Source organism: Lithobates pipiens, unplaced genomic scaffold, assembly GCF_037356315.1.
Source record: "Lithobates pipiens isolate NorthernLeopardFrog02 unplaced genomic scaffold, aLitPip1_a1.2 Scaffold_23, whole genome shotgun sequence".
Classification (NCBI taxonomy): domain Eukaryota; kingdom Metazoa; phylum Chordata; class Amphibia; order Anura; family Ranidae; genus Lithobates; species Lithobates pipiens.
The window spans coordinates 317,716,188-317,735,567 of NW_027507785.1; the positions used below are offsets into that span (position 1 = coordinate 317,716,188).

Below are 19,380 nucleotides of genomic sequence, written 5' to 3' on the forward strand. Positions count from 1 at the left end.
CGTACATGCCCATTGCTTCAGTTGACTTAAGTGCGCATGTGCCGCATGACGTCGGCACATGCAAATACAAGGAAATCTCTTAAACCGTGCAGGTTTAGGAGATATCCAGTGCAGCTACAGGTAAGCCTAATTATAGGCCTGCCTGTAGTTTAAAAGTACTTGTAAAGGGTTTACCACCACTTTAAAAACTTGGCAGACTGCCTGGATTTTCTTCTTTGCACTCTGAAGTTTCCCTTTGATCTAAGAAGAGTTAGTTACAATGTTTCATTTTAAAAACTTGGCAGACTGCCCAGATGTTTTCTTTTGACAGCTGAGTGAGCAGATAAGTCTCTCCACTTGTTATATGAAAGAATCGGCAAACTCTGCAATAGAGATCGTCAGGGGGGTTGAATCGAGATCAGGATTTTAACGATTAATTGTGCAGCTCTACTACATACCCCCATAATGTCGAGAGCCTCATTTAAAGTCCCAATCTCCTTTCTCATTTAATAAAAAACAAAAAAGACCAATGTATGGGCTGCCTAAGTCTTTCCATCATTGTGAAGGCCCCCCCCCTCCCGGTCACAGACCCAGGCTGTAAATGTGGCTTTGATTCTGGATTTCTGACCTAACTGGAATAAAAACTATTGTCAAAATGGTTTTCTCCAGAGTTGTCTCCCCCCCCCCCCCAAATAAGGCCTTTCAAACTAGCTTGACTTCAAAGTCATGAGATTTTGCGGTCGCGATTTTGTGGTGATTTCAGGGAATGCCTGTGCAAACATGAGGTCTACGGACCTCAACTCACATCAAAGTTGGACCAAAGTAGAACAGGGACTACTTTGAAGAAGTCAGCATGACTTGAAGTCGCACAGATATGAACGGTACTCATTGGAAATCATGGGGTACAACTTGTCATGCGACTTTGCAGTCCCAAGTTGCAAAACAAGTCGCACAAGTGTTAAAAGGTGCCTAATATAGTTTAAAATGGCCATGTCCGGTGCAAATTCCCCCCGATTTCAATGCAAATTTCCAAATCAGCAGTTCAGCTACGTCTTAGATATGGTTCAGATGCAAATTTTTGGAGCCGCTGACCACCACTAACTATTCCCCCCCATTTCACCTAAACACTTACCTGAGCCTGTTCCTTACCTGAAGTAAGTGTTCGGTAAACACCTACTGAACTGTGTCTTCTCTCCCCTTTTCCTCTTCTCACAGGGACTTGGGCAGCAGCAGGAGTCGCTGACTCTTGCTGCTGTCAATCAAATGGTGCGACAAGGGAGTGGGGACGGGGTTTAATGGACACATGCAGTGTGGCTCGGGAGTGTGCCCCCATAGCAATTGGCTTGCTGGGGGGGAGGGGGGTGAGGAGCCAGGAGTGCAGGTGGAGGACCTCAGAAGTGGAGGGTTGGGGCTGCTCTGTGCAATACCAATGCACAGAGCAGGTACGTATAAGATGTACGTTATTTAAAAAAAATATTAAATTCTAGGCTTTGCACTTAGACGTCCTTCTGCCTGCACTGCCAATCTCGCTTTTATTCTGCATCTGACAATTCTGTAGTGCAGGGTCCCTGGTCCCCCATTGCTCTGTGGTTTCCGCCACTAGCCCCTACATCTCTGTAGGATGCAATAGCTACGCAGGGGCCAGTGGAAGAAACCACAGACTAGACATGTGCACTGTCAATAAATTTGTTTTGTATTTCGTAATTTGTGTCTGAACTTCAATTCGGATTCGTATGAAATACACATTTTCCTTAGCTTTGTAAACTTTTCGCAAAATAACGAAAGTTCGTTATGATAAATTTATCATTATGAGGGGTTCCCACCATCCCTGTGCTGTGCTGATTTCCTCTGATTGGTGAACAAAACACCAGTCACGTTTCTGTTGTAGCGGAATTTGGATCTGAAATTCCGAAATTTGTTAACTAAATTTCGTATAAAATTCGTAAACATAGAATTTCCCATAGGGTGCCCACCATCCCTGTGCTGAGTTCCCAGGTCTGTACACCTGCTCTGTGCGTTATGAGGGGTGCCCACCATACCTGTGCTGAGTTCCCAGGTCGGTACATCCGCTGTGCCATTATGAGGGGTTCCCACCATCCATGTGCTGAGTTCCCGGGTCTGAGTGTACACCCGCTGTGCCCATTATGAGGGGTTCCCACCATCCCTATGCTGAGTTCCCAGGTCAGTACACCCGCTGTGCTCATTACGAGGGGTTCCCACTATCCCTGTGCTGAGTTCCCAGGTCGGTACACCCGCTGTGCTCATTACGAGGGGTTCCCACCATCCCTGTGCTGAGTGCCCAGGTCGGTACACCCGCTGTGCCATTATGAGGGGTTCCCACCATCCATGTGCTGAGTTCCCGGGTCTGAGTGTACACCCGCTGTGCCCATTATGAGGGGTTCCCACCATCCCTGTGCTGAGTTCCCGGGTCTGTACACCCGCTGTGCTCATTACGAGGGGTTCCCACCATCCCTGTGCTGAGTTCCCAGGTCTGTACACCTGCTCTGTGCGTTATGAGGGGTGCCCACCATACCTGTGCTGAGTTCCCAGGTCGGTACAGCCGCTGTGCCCATTATGAGGGGTTCCCACCATCCCTGTGCTGAGTTCCCAGGACTGTACACCTGCTCTGTGCGTTATGAGGGGTTCCCACCATACCTGTGCTGAGTTCCCAGGTCTGTACAACCGCTGTGCCCATTGAGGGGTTCCCACCATCCCTGTGCTGAGTTCCCAGGTCTGTACAACCGCTGTGCCCATTGAGGGGTTCCCACCATCCCTGTGCTGAGTTCCCAGGTCGGTAAACCCACTGTGCCCATTATGAGGGGTTCCCACCATCCCTGTGCTGAGTTCCTGGGTCTGTACAACCGCTGTGCCCATTATGAGGGGTTCCCACCATCCCTGTGCTGAGTTCCCAGGTCGGTACACCCGCTGTGCCCATTATGAGGGGTTCCCACCATCCCTGTGCTGAGTTCCCAGGTCGGTACACCCACTGTGCCCATTATGAGGGGTTCCCATCATCCATGTGCTGAGTTTCCGGGTTTTAACTTTTAGGTTCGCTAACTTTTTGTAACAATTACGAACGTTCGTTATGAATTTGCATATGAAATTCGTAAACGAAATTTCGTACAGAATTGGTATGCATAAAAATTCGTATTTCGGATTGATACGCATTTTCGGAAATTCGTACGAATTTTCGATTCGCACAAAACTAATCGCACATGTCTACCACAGACTCATCGGTAAGCTAGGCTTGTTAGGAAAATGAAGACTGGTGGTAAAAACGGCGGGACAGATAATTATTATTTGCAAGGAGAGCTTTTTTTTTAATGTTTTAATTTAGCAACCAAGTCCCTTTACAATTTAACATGCTAGACATACAGTAGGTTATGAATGTAAACAGTTGTCAGAAACAGAAAAATGTAAAAATAAAAATCTGAAAAATGACTATTTATTGCTGTATAAGCCGTCTTACCTTCTCATCTGAGCTCTCTTCCTCTTTGTTCAACTTTGAAGCTTTGGGATTCATGATGGACAGCAACTGAAAGAAAATATACTGTTATTTAAACTATAAAGGGGGGAAATAATGAGGCTCAGAGTTATGACAAATACAATGGGGCTGATTTATTAAAGGCAAATAGGCTTTGCAGTTGCGCTCTTTAACCTCTTGCGGACCAGCCGCCTCAGTTTCACTGCGGCAGGCTGGCTCCACTGCGTGAAATTACGTTATTGTACGTGATCTAGCGAGGCTTGGCTAGCGGGCGCGTGCGGAGAGCTTCCCGAGTCCGACAGTGGGTTCCGTGGACACTATGTCCGCAGGCATACCCGCGATTGCCTCACAGAGAGGAAGAACAGGGAGATGCTAATGTTTCATAGTTAGTAAGGTTGAATAAAGACACCAGTCCATCCAGTTCAACCTGAGTGAGTGTCTACAATTGTCCCCGTCCCTGTACATTGCACATTAGTCCCTACACTCAAGGAGCCCACAATCCAAGGTCCCCACTAATATACCAGGGCCAATTTTGGACAGAAGCCAATTAACCTACCTGCATGTCTTTGGATTGTAAAAAAGCATTTCCCCATTCTGCCTACCGACACTGATCACAGTTCCCTGTGATCCGGAGCGTTGACACACAGCCCCCCCCCCCCCCCCCCAACAGTTAGAATCACTCCCTAGGGCACACTTAACCCCTACAGCGCCAGCCAGTGTTAACTGCTTCCCTGCCAGTGTCATTTACACAGCAATCTATGCATTTTTAATCGCACAGATCGCTGTATAAATGTGAATGGTCCCAAAATCGCGTCAAAAGTGTCTGATGTGTCTGCCATAATGTCACGATAAAAAACACTGGTCGCCGCCATTAGTATAAAAAAAAAAAAAAATGACAAAAATGCCATAAAACTATCCCCTATTTTGTAGACGCTATAACTTTTGCGCAAACCAATCAATAAACGCTTATTTAGATTTTTTTTTTCAAAATTGTCACTCTTTTTTTGTTTATAGAGCAAAAAATAAAAACCACAGAGGTGATCAAATACCACCACGTTGGGAGCCATGTCGCACGCCCGCGCAATTGTCGGTTAAAGCGGCGCAGTGCCGAATCGCAAAAAGTGCTCTGGTCAGGAAGGGGGTAAATTCTTCCGGCGCTGAAGTGGTTAATAATGAATTTAGAAGGTGTTTGCATTGCTGTCCCTCAGTCAACATTTACACACTCCTGCCGGAATGCACAGCTAGTCTGGTGACCTGAGTTTTCTCTACTGTAGTTAGGCAACGCAAATAGGTCACCTCCCAGCCCCCAGCCTGTGATTGGAAAGTAAAGGATATGCAACAGACAGGTGAGATCATCCTTCTGCTCTTTCCTTCAGTCAGCGCGTTCCTGGTCAGCACATGTGAACACACCCCTCAAGGGCTGCCCATCCCTCTCCTATGGAGTGGTGCAGCAAAGGACAGTGCAAGAGACTGAAATAATTAGATATTTATACTAGTTGTATTTTAAATATATTTTTATTTTATTTAACCACTTCAGCTACGGAAAGGTGTTCCACCCCCCCCCCCCCACAGCCAGACAATACTTTGCGACACGGCACTGCGTTATTTTAACTGACAATTGTCATGTGTCGTGTGACACTGTACACAAGCAACATTTATGAACTTTTTTTTCCCCACAAATATGCACTATACACAAAAAGAAGATCGACAATTAAATTTTAATAAAAAATAATATTTTTTTACTCTCTGCTATAAAACATATCCAATAAAAAAAAAAAAAAAAGTAAAAAAGTTAAATGCATTCATCAATTTAGGCCAACATGTATTCTGCTACATATTTTTAGGGAAAAAAAAAAAAAAAAAAATAAAAAAGCACAATAAGCGTATATTGATTGGTTTGCACAAAAGTTATAGCGTTTACAAAATAGGGGCTATATTTATGAAATTTGTATTTATTTATTTTGCTAGTAATGGCGGCGGTCAGCGACTTATAGCGGGACTGGGATATTGCGGCTGATAAATTGGACGCTGACACTTATTCGAAACCAGTGACAGAAATACAGCGATCAGTGCTAAAAATATGCACTGTCACTGTACTAACGACACTGGCAGGGAAGGGAGTAACACCAGGGGCGATTGTCGTTTTCTGTTGGCAGCCTGTAGTGGGTGGAGCCTGCTGGGCCCCTCCCACAGCGCTGCTCTCTCACCTTGTGCAGGGTGACTGGTCTTGTCTGCTACTTATAAAAGGTAATAGCTGGGCTATAAATTCACTCTGTGTGCTTTTTATAAAACAGAGTAGATTTAAAACCTTTGTGGCCACTGAGGAATGTATTTAAAGCGGAGTTCCACCCAAAAATGGAACTTCAGATTTTCGGGAATCCTCCCCCCCCTCCGGTGTCACATTTGGCACTTTTCAGGGGGAGGGGGGAGCAGATACCTGTATAATCCAGGTATTTGCTCCCACTTCTGGGCATAGATAGCCACAGTATCCATGGATATCTATGCCATATCCGGCTTCTCCTCTGTCCCCCACGCTGTCTTCTGGGAGACACACAGGTCCCAGAAGACAGCAGGGACCAGTGGGATCGCGCATGCGCGATAGGGAATCAGGCTGTGACGCCAGAAGGCTTCACTTCCCAATTCCCTTACCAAAGATGGTGGTGCCTCCACCTAAGAGCCTAGGGACAGATCAGCTTCCGGTGCCGACATCGCGGGCGCCCTGGACAGGTGAGTGTACTTATTTTAAAAGTCAGCAGCTACAATATTTGTAGCTGCTTACTTTAAAAAAATAAAATAAATTGGGCGAAACTCCGCTTTAAATGAAAATTCTTTTGCCCGGACGTTATCTTTAAGCTGCTCCAAAACCCGAACTACTACTAAAACCTTCCATTGTGCTGATCATTCTTTTTTAAATGTAATTGGTAGATGTTTATTATTATCCAAAAATACTTATGAGGACATAATCTGCCGAGCCATATGGTAACTTGGCCTTCACATACCCGCGGGGCTGGAGACAAACTCTGAATGACGAAAACAACTGGATTTCCTGCATTTTTGATGGCGGTCACAGCTTCATCATGATTGGCCTCCCTCAGATCTACTCCAGAGACCTGGAAATGATATGGAGACTTGTAAGACAAAAGGGGCTTAAAAATGTTAAAACACAACTCCAAGAGACATTTATGAAATAAATTGGAGACCAAGATGGCGAAATTTACAATCCATCAACATTTTTTAAATGAACCTTTCAGTATATTCACAAGTTAGCATGGATAAAGATGGCATGAGAAAAATTCCTTACGCGGCACGCTCGTTCGATTTTCATATATCGTGTACACAGGTTCAGACTTTTCAAATGAAAATTCCGAAGGGACAAACTCACATTTCTCGTACGCGAAGAGAACTAAAAGGTTTTAAATGAATGTGTAATGTTTAATCTGAAAAATCAGATACAAAAGACTGGGCATGATCAGAAACAATAAAAAAAAAAAAAAAAAAAAAAAAAGCTTAAGGGTAGAAGTTTAAAAAAAATAAATAAAGTTTTGCCTTCTATCCTCCGACAATCCCTCCGCTGGGTTCCATTTAATATCCTCCACCCCTCTGCCAATCCCTCCACTCGGTTTTATTCAGTGTCCTCCACCACTCTGCCAATCCCTCCACTCGGTTCCATTTAGTGTCCTCCACCACTCTCTGCCAATCACTTCACTGGCTTCCAGTGTCCTCCACCACTCTGCCAATCACTTCACTGGCTTCTATTTAGTGTCCTCCACCACTCTCTGTCAATCCTTCCACTGGCTTCCAGTGTCCTCCACCACTCTGCCAACCCTTCCACTGGCTTTCATTCAGTGTCCTCCACCACTCTGCCAATCCTTCCACTGGCTTTCATTCAGTGTCCTCCACCACTCTCTGCCAATCCTTCCACTGGCTTCCATTTAGTGTCCTCCACCACTCTCTGCCAATCCCTCCACCACTCATTGCTAGTCCCTTCACTGGCTTCAATTTAGGGTTCTCCACCACTTTCTGCCAATCCCTCCACTGGCTTCCATTCAGTGTCCTCCATCCCTACCCCTCTCTGCCAAGACTTCCACTGGCTTTCGCTCAGTGTCCTCAACCACTCTCTGCCAATCCCTCCACTGACCTCCATTCGGTGTCCTCCACCACTCTTTACCAATCCCTCCACTGGCTTCCATTTAGTGTCCTCCACCACTCTCTGCCAATCCTTCCACTGGTTTCCATTTAGTGTCCTCCACCACTCTCTGCCAATCCCTCCACTGACCTCCATTCGGTGTCCTCCACCACTCTCTGCCAATCCCTCCACTGGCTTCCATTCAGTGTCCTCCACCACTGCTAGTCCCTCCACTGGCTTCCATTTAGTGTTCTCCATCCCTCTCTGCCAATCCCTCCACTGGCTTTTGTTCAGTGTCCTCCACCACTCTGAATGGAAGCCAGTGGAAGGATTGGCAGAGTGGTGGAGGACACTGAACAAAAGCCAGTGGAGGGATTGGCAGAGAGGGATGGAGAACACTAAATGGAAGCCAGTGGAGGGACTAGCAGTGGTGGAGGACACTGAATGGAAGCCAGTGGAGCGATTGGCAGAAAGGGGTGGAGGACACTGAATGGAAGCCAGTGGAAGGATTGGCAGTGTCCTCCACCCCTTTCTGACAATCCATCCACTGGTTTCTATTCAGTGTCCTCCACCCCTCTCTGCCAATCCCTTCACTGGCCTCCTTTCAGAGTCCTCCACCACTCTCTGCCAATCCTTCCACTGGTTTCCATTCAGCGTCCTCCACCACTCTGCCAATCCTTCCACTGGCTTCCATTTAGTGTCCTCCACCACTCTCTGCCAATCCCTCCACCACTCATTGCTAGTCCCTTCACTGGCTTCAATTTAGGGTCCTCCACCACTTTCTGCCAATCCCTCCACTGGCTTCCATTCAGTGTCCTCCATCCCTACCCCTCTCTGCCAAGCCTTCCACTGGCTTTCGCTCAGTGTCCTCAACGACTCTCTGCCAATCCCTCCACTGACCTCCATTCGGTGTCCTCCACCACTCTTTACCAATCCCTCCACTGGCTTCAATTTAGTGTCCTCCACCACTCTCTGCCAATCCCTCCACTGGCTTCCATTCAGTGTCCTCCACCACTGCTAGTCCCACCACTGGCTTCCATTTAGTGTTCTCCTTCCCTCTCTGCCAATCCCTCCACTGGCTTTTGTTCAGTGTCCTCCACCACTCTGCCAATCCTTCCACTGGCTTCCATTCAGTGTCCTCCACCCCTTTCTGACAATCCATCCACTGGTTTCCATTCAGTGTCCTCCACCACTCTCTGACAATCCCTCTACTGGCTTCCATTTAGTGTTCTCCACCCCTTTCTACCAACCACTCCCCTGGCTTCCAATTATTGTCCTCCGCCCCTCTCTGCCAATCCGTCCCTAGGTTCCATTTAATGACTTCCATCACTCTTTGCTAATCCCTCCACTGGCTTCCATTCAGTGTCCTCCATCTCTCTGTCCCAATCCCTCAACTGGCCTCCATTCAGGGATTATCAGACTGCAACACTGTAACTTTGTAGCAAGTCACAAAAGGAAAGGTTGCATGCCCTGTGTTAAACATTTGTGGACACTGCTAAGAAATAATTCACCAGCAGAAAGATTTACAAAATTGGGCCCTTGCTTAGCGGTCATCTCAGTTCAGGAGCTAGATGGTAAATATGGATGATGCCTAAATAAAGACGGTGCCAAAAAAAAAAAAAAAAAAAAAAGCAAATGAAGGCAAGAGGTAACAAATACCAGGAAATATTACACTTAAAGATTAAAGAAAAAAAGAACAAACTGCGCTACCAAATTAATAATATTTCTGGGGAGATCTAAAAAAGACCTTTTGGAAACCGCAACTCTGCTGTACACCAATTATACAGAAAAAAGAAAATAAGAAAAATTGTTTATTGCGCTAACCTATAAAATTAATATAAATATACAAATAAATCACAAATGTTATCTTGTGCTTATGCAACAACAAAATCTAATAACGATCACATAAATGTCTTAAAACCGAGTGACCTGAACCCCTCACCTTATGTTATACCCAACCCTACCTCCAGATATAATTATAAATGAAATTAATACCTCATATAAAGGCACAAATTAAACCAAAAAATAAAAATAGAATAAAACCATTGATTATCACAAGTGAAATGATTATAGTAAACACAATACCTTACGTCGTCGTAATACCTTACGCGTAGGGCGGAGCGACGCGCTGACGTCACCTCGTGTCTGATATTGTTACTCCAGGAAGCACGAGTTTGTTTGTGTGCTTGTCCAGCCGGCGCACACTACTTAAGGCCTGATGTAATCCAATGTTTGTAAGTTCATTTTATATTTATACGATTAAAGTAAAGGTTTTACACTATCTGGAGCCTTCCTATCTTTTTTTTATGCTATTGTACCGATTGGAGAGCTCTGCACGGGAGGGGAGGAGTTGTGAAGGACTGAGCTAATCCTATGCTGTGGAAGTCATAAGATCAGAGGGATGGTCTGACGGCGTGAGAGTCTGCATATCCTGTTTACACCTTTTGTGACCCTCTGTTATGGGGGGTCACGTTCTTCTGGTAAGCAGCCAATCTCTATATAGGTGGTGATGGATATAACACGGCTCGCACGTTTGAAGAATCTCAATTGAATTTCAGAGCGTTTCACTCTTATCATGGGTGGTCGGCATTTTACGTTGGACACTATCTATATTTTTTGAACTTTATTCATATATTAATTTTGTGGACTATAATCATTTCACTTGTGATAATCAATGGTTTTATTCTATTTTTTGGTTTAATTTGTGCCTCTATATGAGGTATTAATTTCAATTATAATCATTATATCTGGAGGTAGGGTTGGGTATAACGTAAGGAGAGGGGTTCAGGTCACTCGGTTTTAAGACATTTATGTGATCGGTGTGATTCGATTTTGTGATTTATTTGTATATTTATATTAATTTTATAGGTTAGCGCAATTCACAATTTTTCTTACACTTAAAGATTACCTAGTATTCATGAAAAATATATGCTGGGTCCATTATAGTCCGTCCAGTTTTTAGAGCCCCAGTATATGTTGCACTTGCCTCTAGAATTTTATCTCCAGTCTTCAGAGCTTTGGTTCTCCCAGCAGGGCTGTCCTCCAAGACTTGCTTTATGAAAATTCCCTTTAGCTCCTCTCCATTCTTCAAGCGTTTAATGATGGTTTGCCCTCCGACTATGCTAATTCCCAAGGAAACTTGAGGTTCTCTCCATATCTCAACACTAGAAGTGGACCAGAATATACAGGAAAGGTAATGGTACAATATACAATGAGGGTCTGGAGGAAAATCGCAGAGCAATATGTGCAGAGCAGCTATGTTACTTACACACGCGGGGCCCCCCAGTGGCTAAATGTTGGGGTTTCCTCTCCTTCCCCTTCTTCCCGCTCAGGTAGTTCACTAAAATAAAAAAAAATTAAAAAGATTTTAGGGTGTTTAGGCAATGCTAACTAAATACCAATGAAATTCTGCCTTCAGACCATAGATCCTTGCATTTTAAGGAGGAAATAGATTTATATTTAGATACATTTTTAACAACCATAGTGTGATTTAGGCTCTGTTAACATATATGTGAATTGGATGTGTTTTGAACCACATGCGATTTGCATGACTAGTGAAATGGCAGCATTTTCTATGGAGCCGGGTCACATACAGTACATGCGGTGCAGTGGCAGTGCAAATTCGCTACAGATTTAAAGAGTGTCCTTTGTTTTTTCTGAGCATTTCAGTGCGGTTTCCAGGCGAATTCCAGGCTCACTGCTTTCTTTGGGAATGCATCTGAATCACACATCTGATCAGTTTTGAACACTAACTCGATCTGAAAAAAATGAATTAATAAAACAGCTTGGGGGTCCCAATCCATAGCAGGCCCTTTCGGGGCTGGTACTGATTTTAAGAGGAACCCCATGCCAAAAAAACATGCCCCCCCCACTATCCATACCAGACTCTTGTCCGAGCATGTAGGAAATATGGGGGGGGGGGGGGAGATGAGCAACCCCCCCCTAAATCCTGAACCATACCAGGTCTCTTCCCTGGCCAGTGGTTGTGGGGGTCTGCGGGCAGGGGGCTTATCAGACTCTGGAAGCCCCCTTCAACAGGGGGAACCCGGGATCCTGACCCCCCCCCCCCCCCATGAGAATGAGCATGGGGTACATTGTACTTCTACTCATTCACCATTGATAATGCCTTTATTAAAAGAAAATTGACAAAAGTCCCCCTATTTAGAACCGTCATCAATCACGACGCCCGCCACCACCGCCAACCCGAAAAAGCTTTGCTTGCGCCGAAGGCTCCCACCGTCTTAAATAGCCAAGAGGCGACATCACCTGATGGCAATGTACCCCATACTCCTTCACATTGGGAGGGGAGGGGTGCAGGATCTGGGGGGCTTCCAGATTTCTGATAAGTCCCCTGCCCACAGACCCCCACAACCACTGGCCAGGGTTGTGGGGAAGAGGCCCTTGTCCATCAACATAGGGACAATGTGCTTTGAAGTGCCCCAAAACACCCCCCCATGTAGAGGGCATGTGACCTGTTTTAGTTCAGGAGGGGGCTGCATGCTTGGATAAGGGTCTGGTAAGGGTTTTAGGGGGTCTCCACACCGTTTTCCATGCCAGCATAAAGTAGAGCTGAGCTGTACAGCCAGACTGCTTGTAAGCTCACGCTTATTGCCATTTAGGAAAAGCCTAGCATGAAGCAACCCCTGTCTCTCTGGGTTTGCTGCAGGGTCCTGCGGTTTCCTCCCACACTCCAAAGGCATGCTGGTATGTTAATCCTAAATGTCTAAATTGGCCCCGGTATGTGTGTGTATGTATGGGAGTTAGTGACCTTAGACTGTAAGCTCCTTGAGGGCAGCTCTATATAAGTACCTGTAATAAAAATAAATCAATACACCAAAACGATGTTCACACAAAAGCTACAAGGAAAAAAAAAACCTTGCATAGGATCGGATTTGTATCTGTGGGCAATAGCAACACTTTTATTTACCCAAACATATATCAGCCCATATGTCTACTTAATTTATTCAAATAAAAAGTAGGAGGAAAAAAAAAAAAAAAAAAGTTCAGTGCTGCCTTCCTGATTAAAGTATATAACAAAATAAAATAAAATTCTACCCCCGAGGACACGAGCCCATAAACCTTGATTGGCAAAAGACGTTAATGGAACCTCAGAATATTCTTTTTGAAGTCCAATTTATCATTCCATTACCGAGACAGAGGCAAGCGAGCTCATTATATCGTAATAAAATTATATGCCTTCTGAAATGATGGTAACGAAAACACAATAATGTTTTATGTTCTACCCTTCCAAAAGCCAAATAGATCACATTTTGCAACCTTGCCGCTACGCTGTCTTTCTGAGCCCTCCAATGGAACGGCGGCAGAAAAATCGGAGCGCTCGTCTGCAGATTATAAAAAAGCAAAACCTCTAGCTCCCATCTTTTTCTGTTTTAATTGAAAATACGGCAGGTTCATTTAAGCCCCCCCCCACCAAAAGGGTGCAATAAAAATATAAGAGCCTTAATAAAAGGAAATGACATCTTAGTCTTGTTTATAGATGTCATCAACTGGGATCATTTTACTCAGCAACCTAAGGCTCCATTCACATGAGCGCGTCTTCAAAGTCGCACAATTTCCAGCGCGACTTTGATGCGACCTTTGGTGCTATTGCGATCCGACTTTACATTCTATAGATCAAAGTCACATCAAAAAAGGCACACCAAAGTATTGCAGGCACCTTTTCTAAGTACCTGATTTGAACGTCTACACCGCTCCTACAGCCCTGCAAAGATGCTGCTTGCAGGAGTTTTTTTTACCATCCTGCTAACACCTCACCTCAGTGCTAAAGCGCTCAGGCTGGAGTCACACTGGAGTGAGAGGAGAGGCTCGTTACAGGTGCTATGCAGGTGCTATTTTTATCGCTATGGTGCCTGTAAAGCACCTCAGTGTGAAAGCAGCCTTAGCCCTTGTACACACGGTCGGACATTCAGACAACAAAATCCGTCTGATTTTTTCCGACTGACTTTATCCGAAAGTGGTGTTGCATGCACGCGGTCGGACAAAGTTGTCGGAAAATCCGATCGTTCGGAACGTGATGACGTTCCTTCGTTACGACGGGACTATGTTCAGGCTAGTAGCCAATAGCTTTGGTGTCGTAATTTGATCTGAGCATGCGTGTCGGAATGCTCTACAAATGATCGGACAAAGTCCGATCGGATCATGTGGTTCGGAAAATTTTATAGCCTGGCTTTAAAACTTTGTCGGTCGGATATTCCGACGGAAACAGTCCGATGGAGCCCACACACAGTCGAATTATCCGACAACGCGGTCCGATCGGACATTTTCCGTCTGAATATCCGACCGTGTGTACAAGGGCTAAGACAGAAGGCAAATTTCCTTGTCCTTGCATTTGGACTGCATTAGCCTGCGTTACACCTGACCTGCACTGCTAGTGTGAAAGGGCCCTTACTAAGGGACAGCAGAACTTCAGTGCATTGCTATAGTCATACATCATTTTCATTGTCAATTTTATAACCAGGAGATGTGTCCAACTAATTTAAGGGATAAGGCCCAAAAGGAGCCTGTCTCAGTTCAAAGCCAAGTAAGGGGAAGCACTGAGGATCCGGCCTGGAAATTCACACTACAATGTCTAGCTAATATTGGACGGGATCAATCCAAGTATCTGAAAGCACAGTAAGCGAAGGCCTGGAAGTGTGATCCTAGTGACTGCCTGCTCGTTTAACCTTTTTGCTGATTGTGCTAGAGATGCCAAAGTGGGGTTCACCATTGCTGGAAATTCCAGAAGTGATGTGCCGGTAGTCTCTGCAAAGGAGGGAGAGAGATGCCCCTGTCAGAGAGAAGGCAGAAGAGGGAAAGAGTCCTGTTTGGTGAACTGGATCCTGGAGTATATACTAAGGCTTCCTTATGCCGGCCATACACGATTCGAATTTCGAAAGAATTTTATTTCGAAAATCGTATCTAAGAATTTTTCGTATGAATTTCGCACCATTAGTGGGCTGCAGCAACAGCCGATTTTCGTGCGGAAATAAAATTTGAGGAATCGGACATGGAAATTTTTAGAAAAACGAACGATTTTCTAATCAATGATGGGAGAATCGTGCGAGAAACGTAATAAGAAAAGAAAATGTACGGAGATAAATGAAAATTTATGGAGAGAAAAGAAGATTGCCAGCCAAGAAAATTCTTTTCTGTAGCAACATGAGGTGAAATTGAAGGCTTGGTCGGCCGAATTTTGAAAATCAATGGTGGCATCATCGGATCACAAGAAAAACGAATTTTCTGATTTCGAAAAGAAAATTCGTTCGAAATTCGACCGTGTATGGCCTGCATTACACCCCATCCAAGCTCAAAAAGACACCAACTGCCTGGTTATTGTGCTGTGAGACTGTGGGAGCTGCTATGTGCCTGGCTGCCATACCCTCGTGTGGGAACAGAACGTGGCACAAATTTGCAAGGCCTGTTTGGGGGTCTGTGCTACATATGAAAGTGGTTTTAAGTCTAAAACAAACTGTTCGGCCTTTAGTTACCAAGAAAGGAAAACGAAGCGCTAGAGGGCTCTGTTAATTATAATGGCTAAGCCAACTTAAAAGCTGAGAGGACTGTATGTAAAAAAGTTAAATAAAGGGTAAGGGAAACCCAGGAGTCGCACACTCCCCAACGCCTTTTTACCCTTACCCCAACAACCACCACTCTTCAACCACGCCCCCCCCCCTCCCCCCTCGTTTGTTTTTTTTCTTTGTAAGAATAAGAGTTCTTGACTTGGTCCCCTGACTGGCTATGGCAGGGATATGCAATAAGCGGACCTCTAACTGTTGCAAAACTGCAAGTCCCATCATGCCTCTGCCTCTGGATGTCATGCTTGTGGCTGTCAGTCTTGCTATGCCTCATGGGACTTGTAGTTCTGCAACAGCTGGAGGTTCACTAATTGCATTTCCCTGGGCTATTGGAATATTTTGGAAGATTCCCCTTTTGACCCACCTTGTATTTCTTTTATCAAATAACTTTTTATTGTTTCCAACAATGCATTACACATCATGTCGCATTACATCCGAATAGTTCCACAAGAAAGAAAATGAGCATACTATGGGACCTTCCGCCCTTCGATCCACAGGGAGCCCTCTGGAGCAGGCATAGACCTGGCCAAATAGACTCCCCCCCGATCAACCGGGCAAACGCTGGGTGCAGGGTATGGCGACAACCGTCACATTAGCCAGCGAGAGATCCCAATATCTATGTGCTTAGAGCTACAAACATTTCAGATTGTTCCCTTTAGTTGCTGTTATCAAAGCTTCTTCTTAAAGGAACCATGAAGCACTAGGAAACTAAAACAAAAGAGGTAAAAGAGGCAAGAAGGAAAGGAAAAGGAGATAGGAGTGAAGTGAAGAAAAGAACATGGGGGTGATCAAAAGCAAAGGGTTAGGCGATAGAGGGGAGAAGAAAAAGGAGACAGGACATTAAGGAAACCGAAGGGGGACAAGAGATAGGGGGGAGGGTGGGTGAGGGAAGGGGGGGGGTAAGCACCGTGTGCGGTCTCGGCAGCGAATCACAGCTGGTCCTCCCGAAGTTTCCATGGGCTCCAGACCACGTCATGAGCCTCTATCCGGTCCTGCATCCTGGCGGTCATCCTCTCCATCAATTCCACGTCTCCGATTCTAGTATGGAGCGCGTCCTGGGTGGGAGGCTGTACTTTTTTCCAATGCAGGGCAATGAGACACCTCGCCGCTGTCAGGATATGTCTCGACAGTTTCTTTCGGGACTTTGTCAATTTGGGAAAGGGGATGCCCAGGAGGAAAGTCTTAGGGTCTAGTGTCACATGCTGATCTAGTACAGTCGTCAAGAGGCGCTGGACCTCTTCCCAGAAGGGAACCACGAGGGGGCACCGCCAGTAGATGTGGAACAGTGTTCCCCTGTGGGCCTGGCATCTCCAGCATCCGGTCACCGCCGCTCTTGACGACCGCCAGGAGCCAGGAGCATACTCGTTCCAGTAGAAGGGTCAGACAGGATACCGCTTGACAGCCGCAGATTCCCACACGGTGAAAGGGTAGGGAGGGGGAGGGGAGGAAGAGAGATAGAGAAAGAGAAAAGAAAAAAAGGTTAGAGCAGCAAACAAAAGAACACATATTAAGCAGGTAATTGTAATACAACCAAGCGGACAACCACTTAAGACCATGAACAGGCTTGGCGCTCAGGTCTGGTCGGATTCCCAGGGGGCCACCAGAACCCGAACCCGAAGGTCGGGCCCGGCGGCCGCCTGGGAGTCCAGCTCCCCCCGTCTGACTCTGCAATTGAAGTGGACGGGTAAAAACGGGGGGGGAGCAGGGGAGATGCAAACGCGATACCAATCGCCAGACATCTCCTAGAGTCCCGGATACATTGCCCACGCATCCGGGGGAGGGGGGGGTGACTCAAAGGTACCAGGGAACCCACTAACTCGGGTCTCCAATTCGTACCAGCCTAATTGTGACACATCAATAAAAGGGCACCAAGAGGGACAAAAAATGAACTCAGGGGACAGTGCATACGGGCAGGAACGTACTGTCCAGACAACGGTCCAAAGGCCAACCAACAAACAAAACGGTCCTTATTCCCTTTCACCACACGGGCAAACGGAATGATCAAAAAAGGGGGAAAAAAATTATGAAAAAAGAGTTACTGCACCATCTTTCAGCCATGTCCTTGACGAGCAGATTTTTTCGGTGCTTCCCTGTTTCGAGGCCATTGGCGGGAGGGGACCTTCTGCCACAATGTCGGGGGAGCAGGCTGAGTAGCCACTAGGTCCCAGTCTGGCAGCTGGGGCGGGCAGACGCCCAGATCTTCACAGAAGGCGTGGAGGTCTTCAGGGAACCGCAAGGAGGCCGTCTTGCCTTGATGTTTAGCCGTGAGAGAAAATGGGAATCCCCAACGGTAAGGGATGGCAGCTTCTTGGAGGGTGCGGAGGAGCGGCTGGAGAATTCTGCGTTTCTGTAGCGTGAGCCAAGAGAGGTCCGGAAAGAGTTGAACTGGCGTATTCCGGAAGGTCACCTCCCGAGCCAGGCGTGCCTGTCTCATTATGTCCTCCTTGAGATGGAACGAGGTGAGTCTGCAAATAACGTCCCTGGGACTAGATGTTGCGTTTTTGGGGCGCAAGGCCCGGTGCGCTCTGTCCATCTCAATAAACTTGGTAGGGGGTTCCCCAAGCAGTTCATTAAATATTTCCTGCAGAATAAATTGTAGATCTTCCGGGCCTTCCGCCTCCGGTATCCCCCTCACCCTTATGTTGTGCCTGCGCCCCCTGTTATCCAAGTCTTCCACATGGCGTTGAACATCTCTCAGGAGCACGCGGTTGTCGGCCCCCTGCGTTTGGGTCTGGTGGATCGCTATCTTTGTCTCTTGAATCTCCTCCTCTGCCATCTCCACCCGGTCGGCCAGGTGCCTGAGACCGGTGTGTAGCATTTGTATTTCCGCTCTACAGGTAGACTTGACATCTTCTATCAATTGCTTAAAATCTTCTTTGGTAGGGATTGCTTGTAGGTAATGTTGCCAATGCGGATGTATGGGCGGCTGGGATGAGCCTCCCACGTCGCCTCCGGCTGGTTGCTGATGGGGCGGCGGTGCAGGCCCGAAACTCCCGGACCCGCTCGCCCGCGTAGTAGGGACAGGTTCGGCAGGCAGACCCCACACCCCCTCCCAGACAGCTCCGGTCTTCCTCCCCACACTCCGTGGCATAGTCAGTGGGTGTCAGGGAGCCCCTGCGGGGACGTTGCGGGCCAAGGGCCCATGACGAGGCCAGCCTCTGAGACTTGGGTGGAGGTGATCGTGCCTCCAGGCTTAAGCGGGGCCCCCCCACTCCCCCGCGCCCCTGATGTGAGTGGGACAGCGGTTCCCTTGGTGGAGGGAGGGCAGGAAAGTCATTGTCATCCAGGGATGGGGGGGACCCCACCGAGCTTGTGGAGAGGAGGGGATCAGACAACGCCCTGAGCAGCCGGGGTAGTGCCAGTGAGCACTGTGTGCCGGTCGGGGGGGGAGGGGATCTGCTGCCCAAGGGAGTCTGGGGCCTTCCGGGCTCCATGCGGCCTCCTGCGTCCCCCCATCCACCCCCATTGTCCAGGGTCCGGCTCGCAGCAGAGTGTGCGGGGGGCTCCTGGCCCCATCGATGAAGTATCTGGTCCCTGGCGGCCGTACCTTGCCCCGAGGCCTGCGGGGGGCCGGACATGCGTCTGCTGGGTTCCGATGGTGGCGTGGCAGGCTTCAGGCCTAGTCCGGCGGCACGGGACGGGGCCGGGGGCAAACGTGCACTCACCCCTCCCGATGGCCGGACCGGACCGCTGGAACCGGGTGGCGTCCTGGCTTCCTCGGGACCCGTAGGGCGGGCAATCTGCATGCTTGGTGCCGGGGATGAGGCCCGGGATGTCTCCGCAGCTGCGGCCGGCGCCATCTTGAGAGGCCCGCCGGCCGGGAGATCCGTGGGGGAAAAGAACGCCCGAAGGCCTGCCACAGGACCCGGAGGGGCCGCGGAGGGTCCCCTGGAGGAGGCAGATCGGGTAGCCCTCGATCTACCCATCGGATGGCGGTGGATTGTCCCTCAAGGCGCCGTTGTAGCTAGGCTGGTTGGAGAGCGAACAGCCTAAGCGTCCATTCGCCTCAACTTCCGGTCACGCCCCCCCCCCCCCCACCTTGTATTTCAATGCTTATCCTTGGGCACATGTGATCGCTGTCCTTATGGTGCATGTTTTCATTTTGGTAGATGGTAGATGGCTTGGTCAGGTACAGAATACTGGTTTGATAACCGATACAATGTACTGGGTTTTCTGGATATGTTGAGAATTTCATCTCTGGTATGTTTTCTTAGAAA

General features: G+C 47.4%; 1 protein-coding gene across 3 annotated transcripts in view; it reads right to left on the bottom strand.

Annotated features, from left to right (window-relative positions):
• PATJ (PATJ crumbs cell polarity complex component) overlaps positions 1-19,380 on the bottom strand; it is a 400,698-nt gene that overhangs the window by 227,711 nt on the left and 153,607 nt on the right. For all 3 annotated transcript variants that reach the window (XM_077450582.1, XM_077450581.1, XM_077450580.1), the window contains 4 exons: positions 10,858-10,929; positions 10,576-10,753; positions 6,463-6,573; positions 3,449-3,514 (listed from right to left, as the gene is read on the bottom strand). In XM_077450582.1, the coding sequence (XP_077306708.1) occupies positions 3,449-3,514; positions 6,463-6,573; positions 10,576-10,753; positions 10,858-10,929 (427 nt within the window). The remainder of the gene's footprint in view (positions 1-3,448; positions 3,515-6,462; positions 6,574-10,575; positions 10,754-10,857; positions 10,930-19,380) is intronic.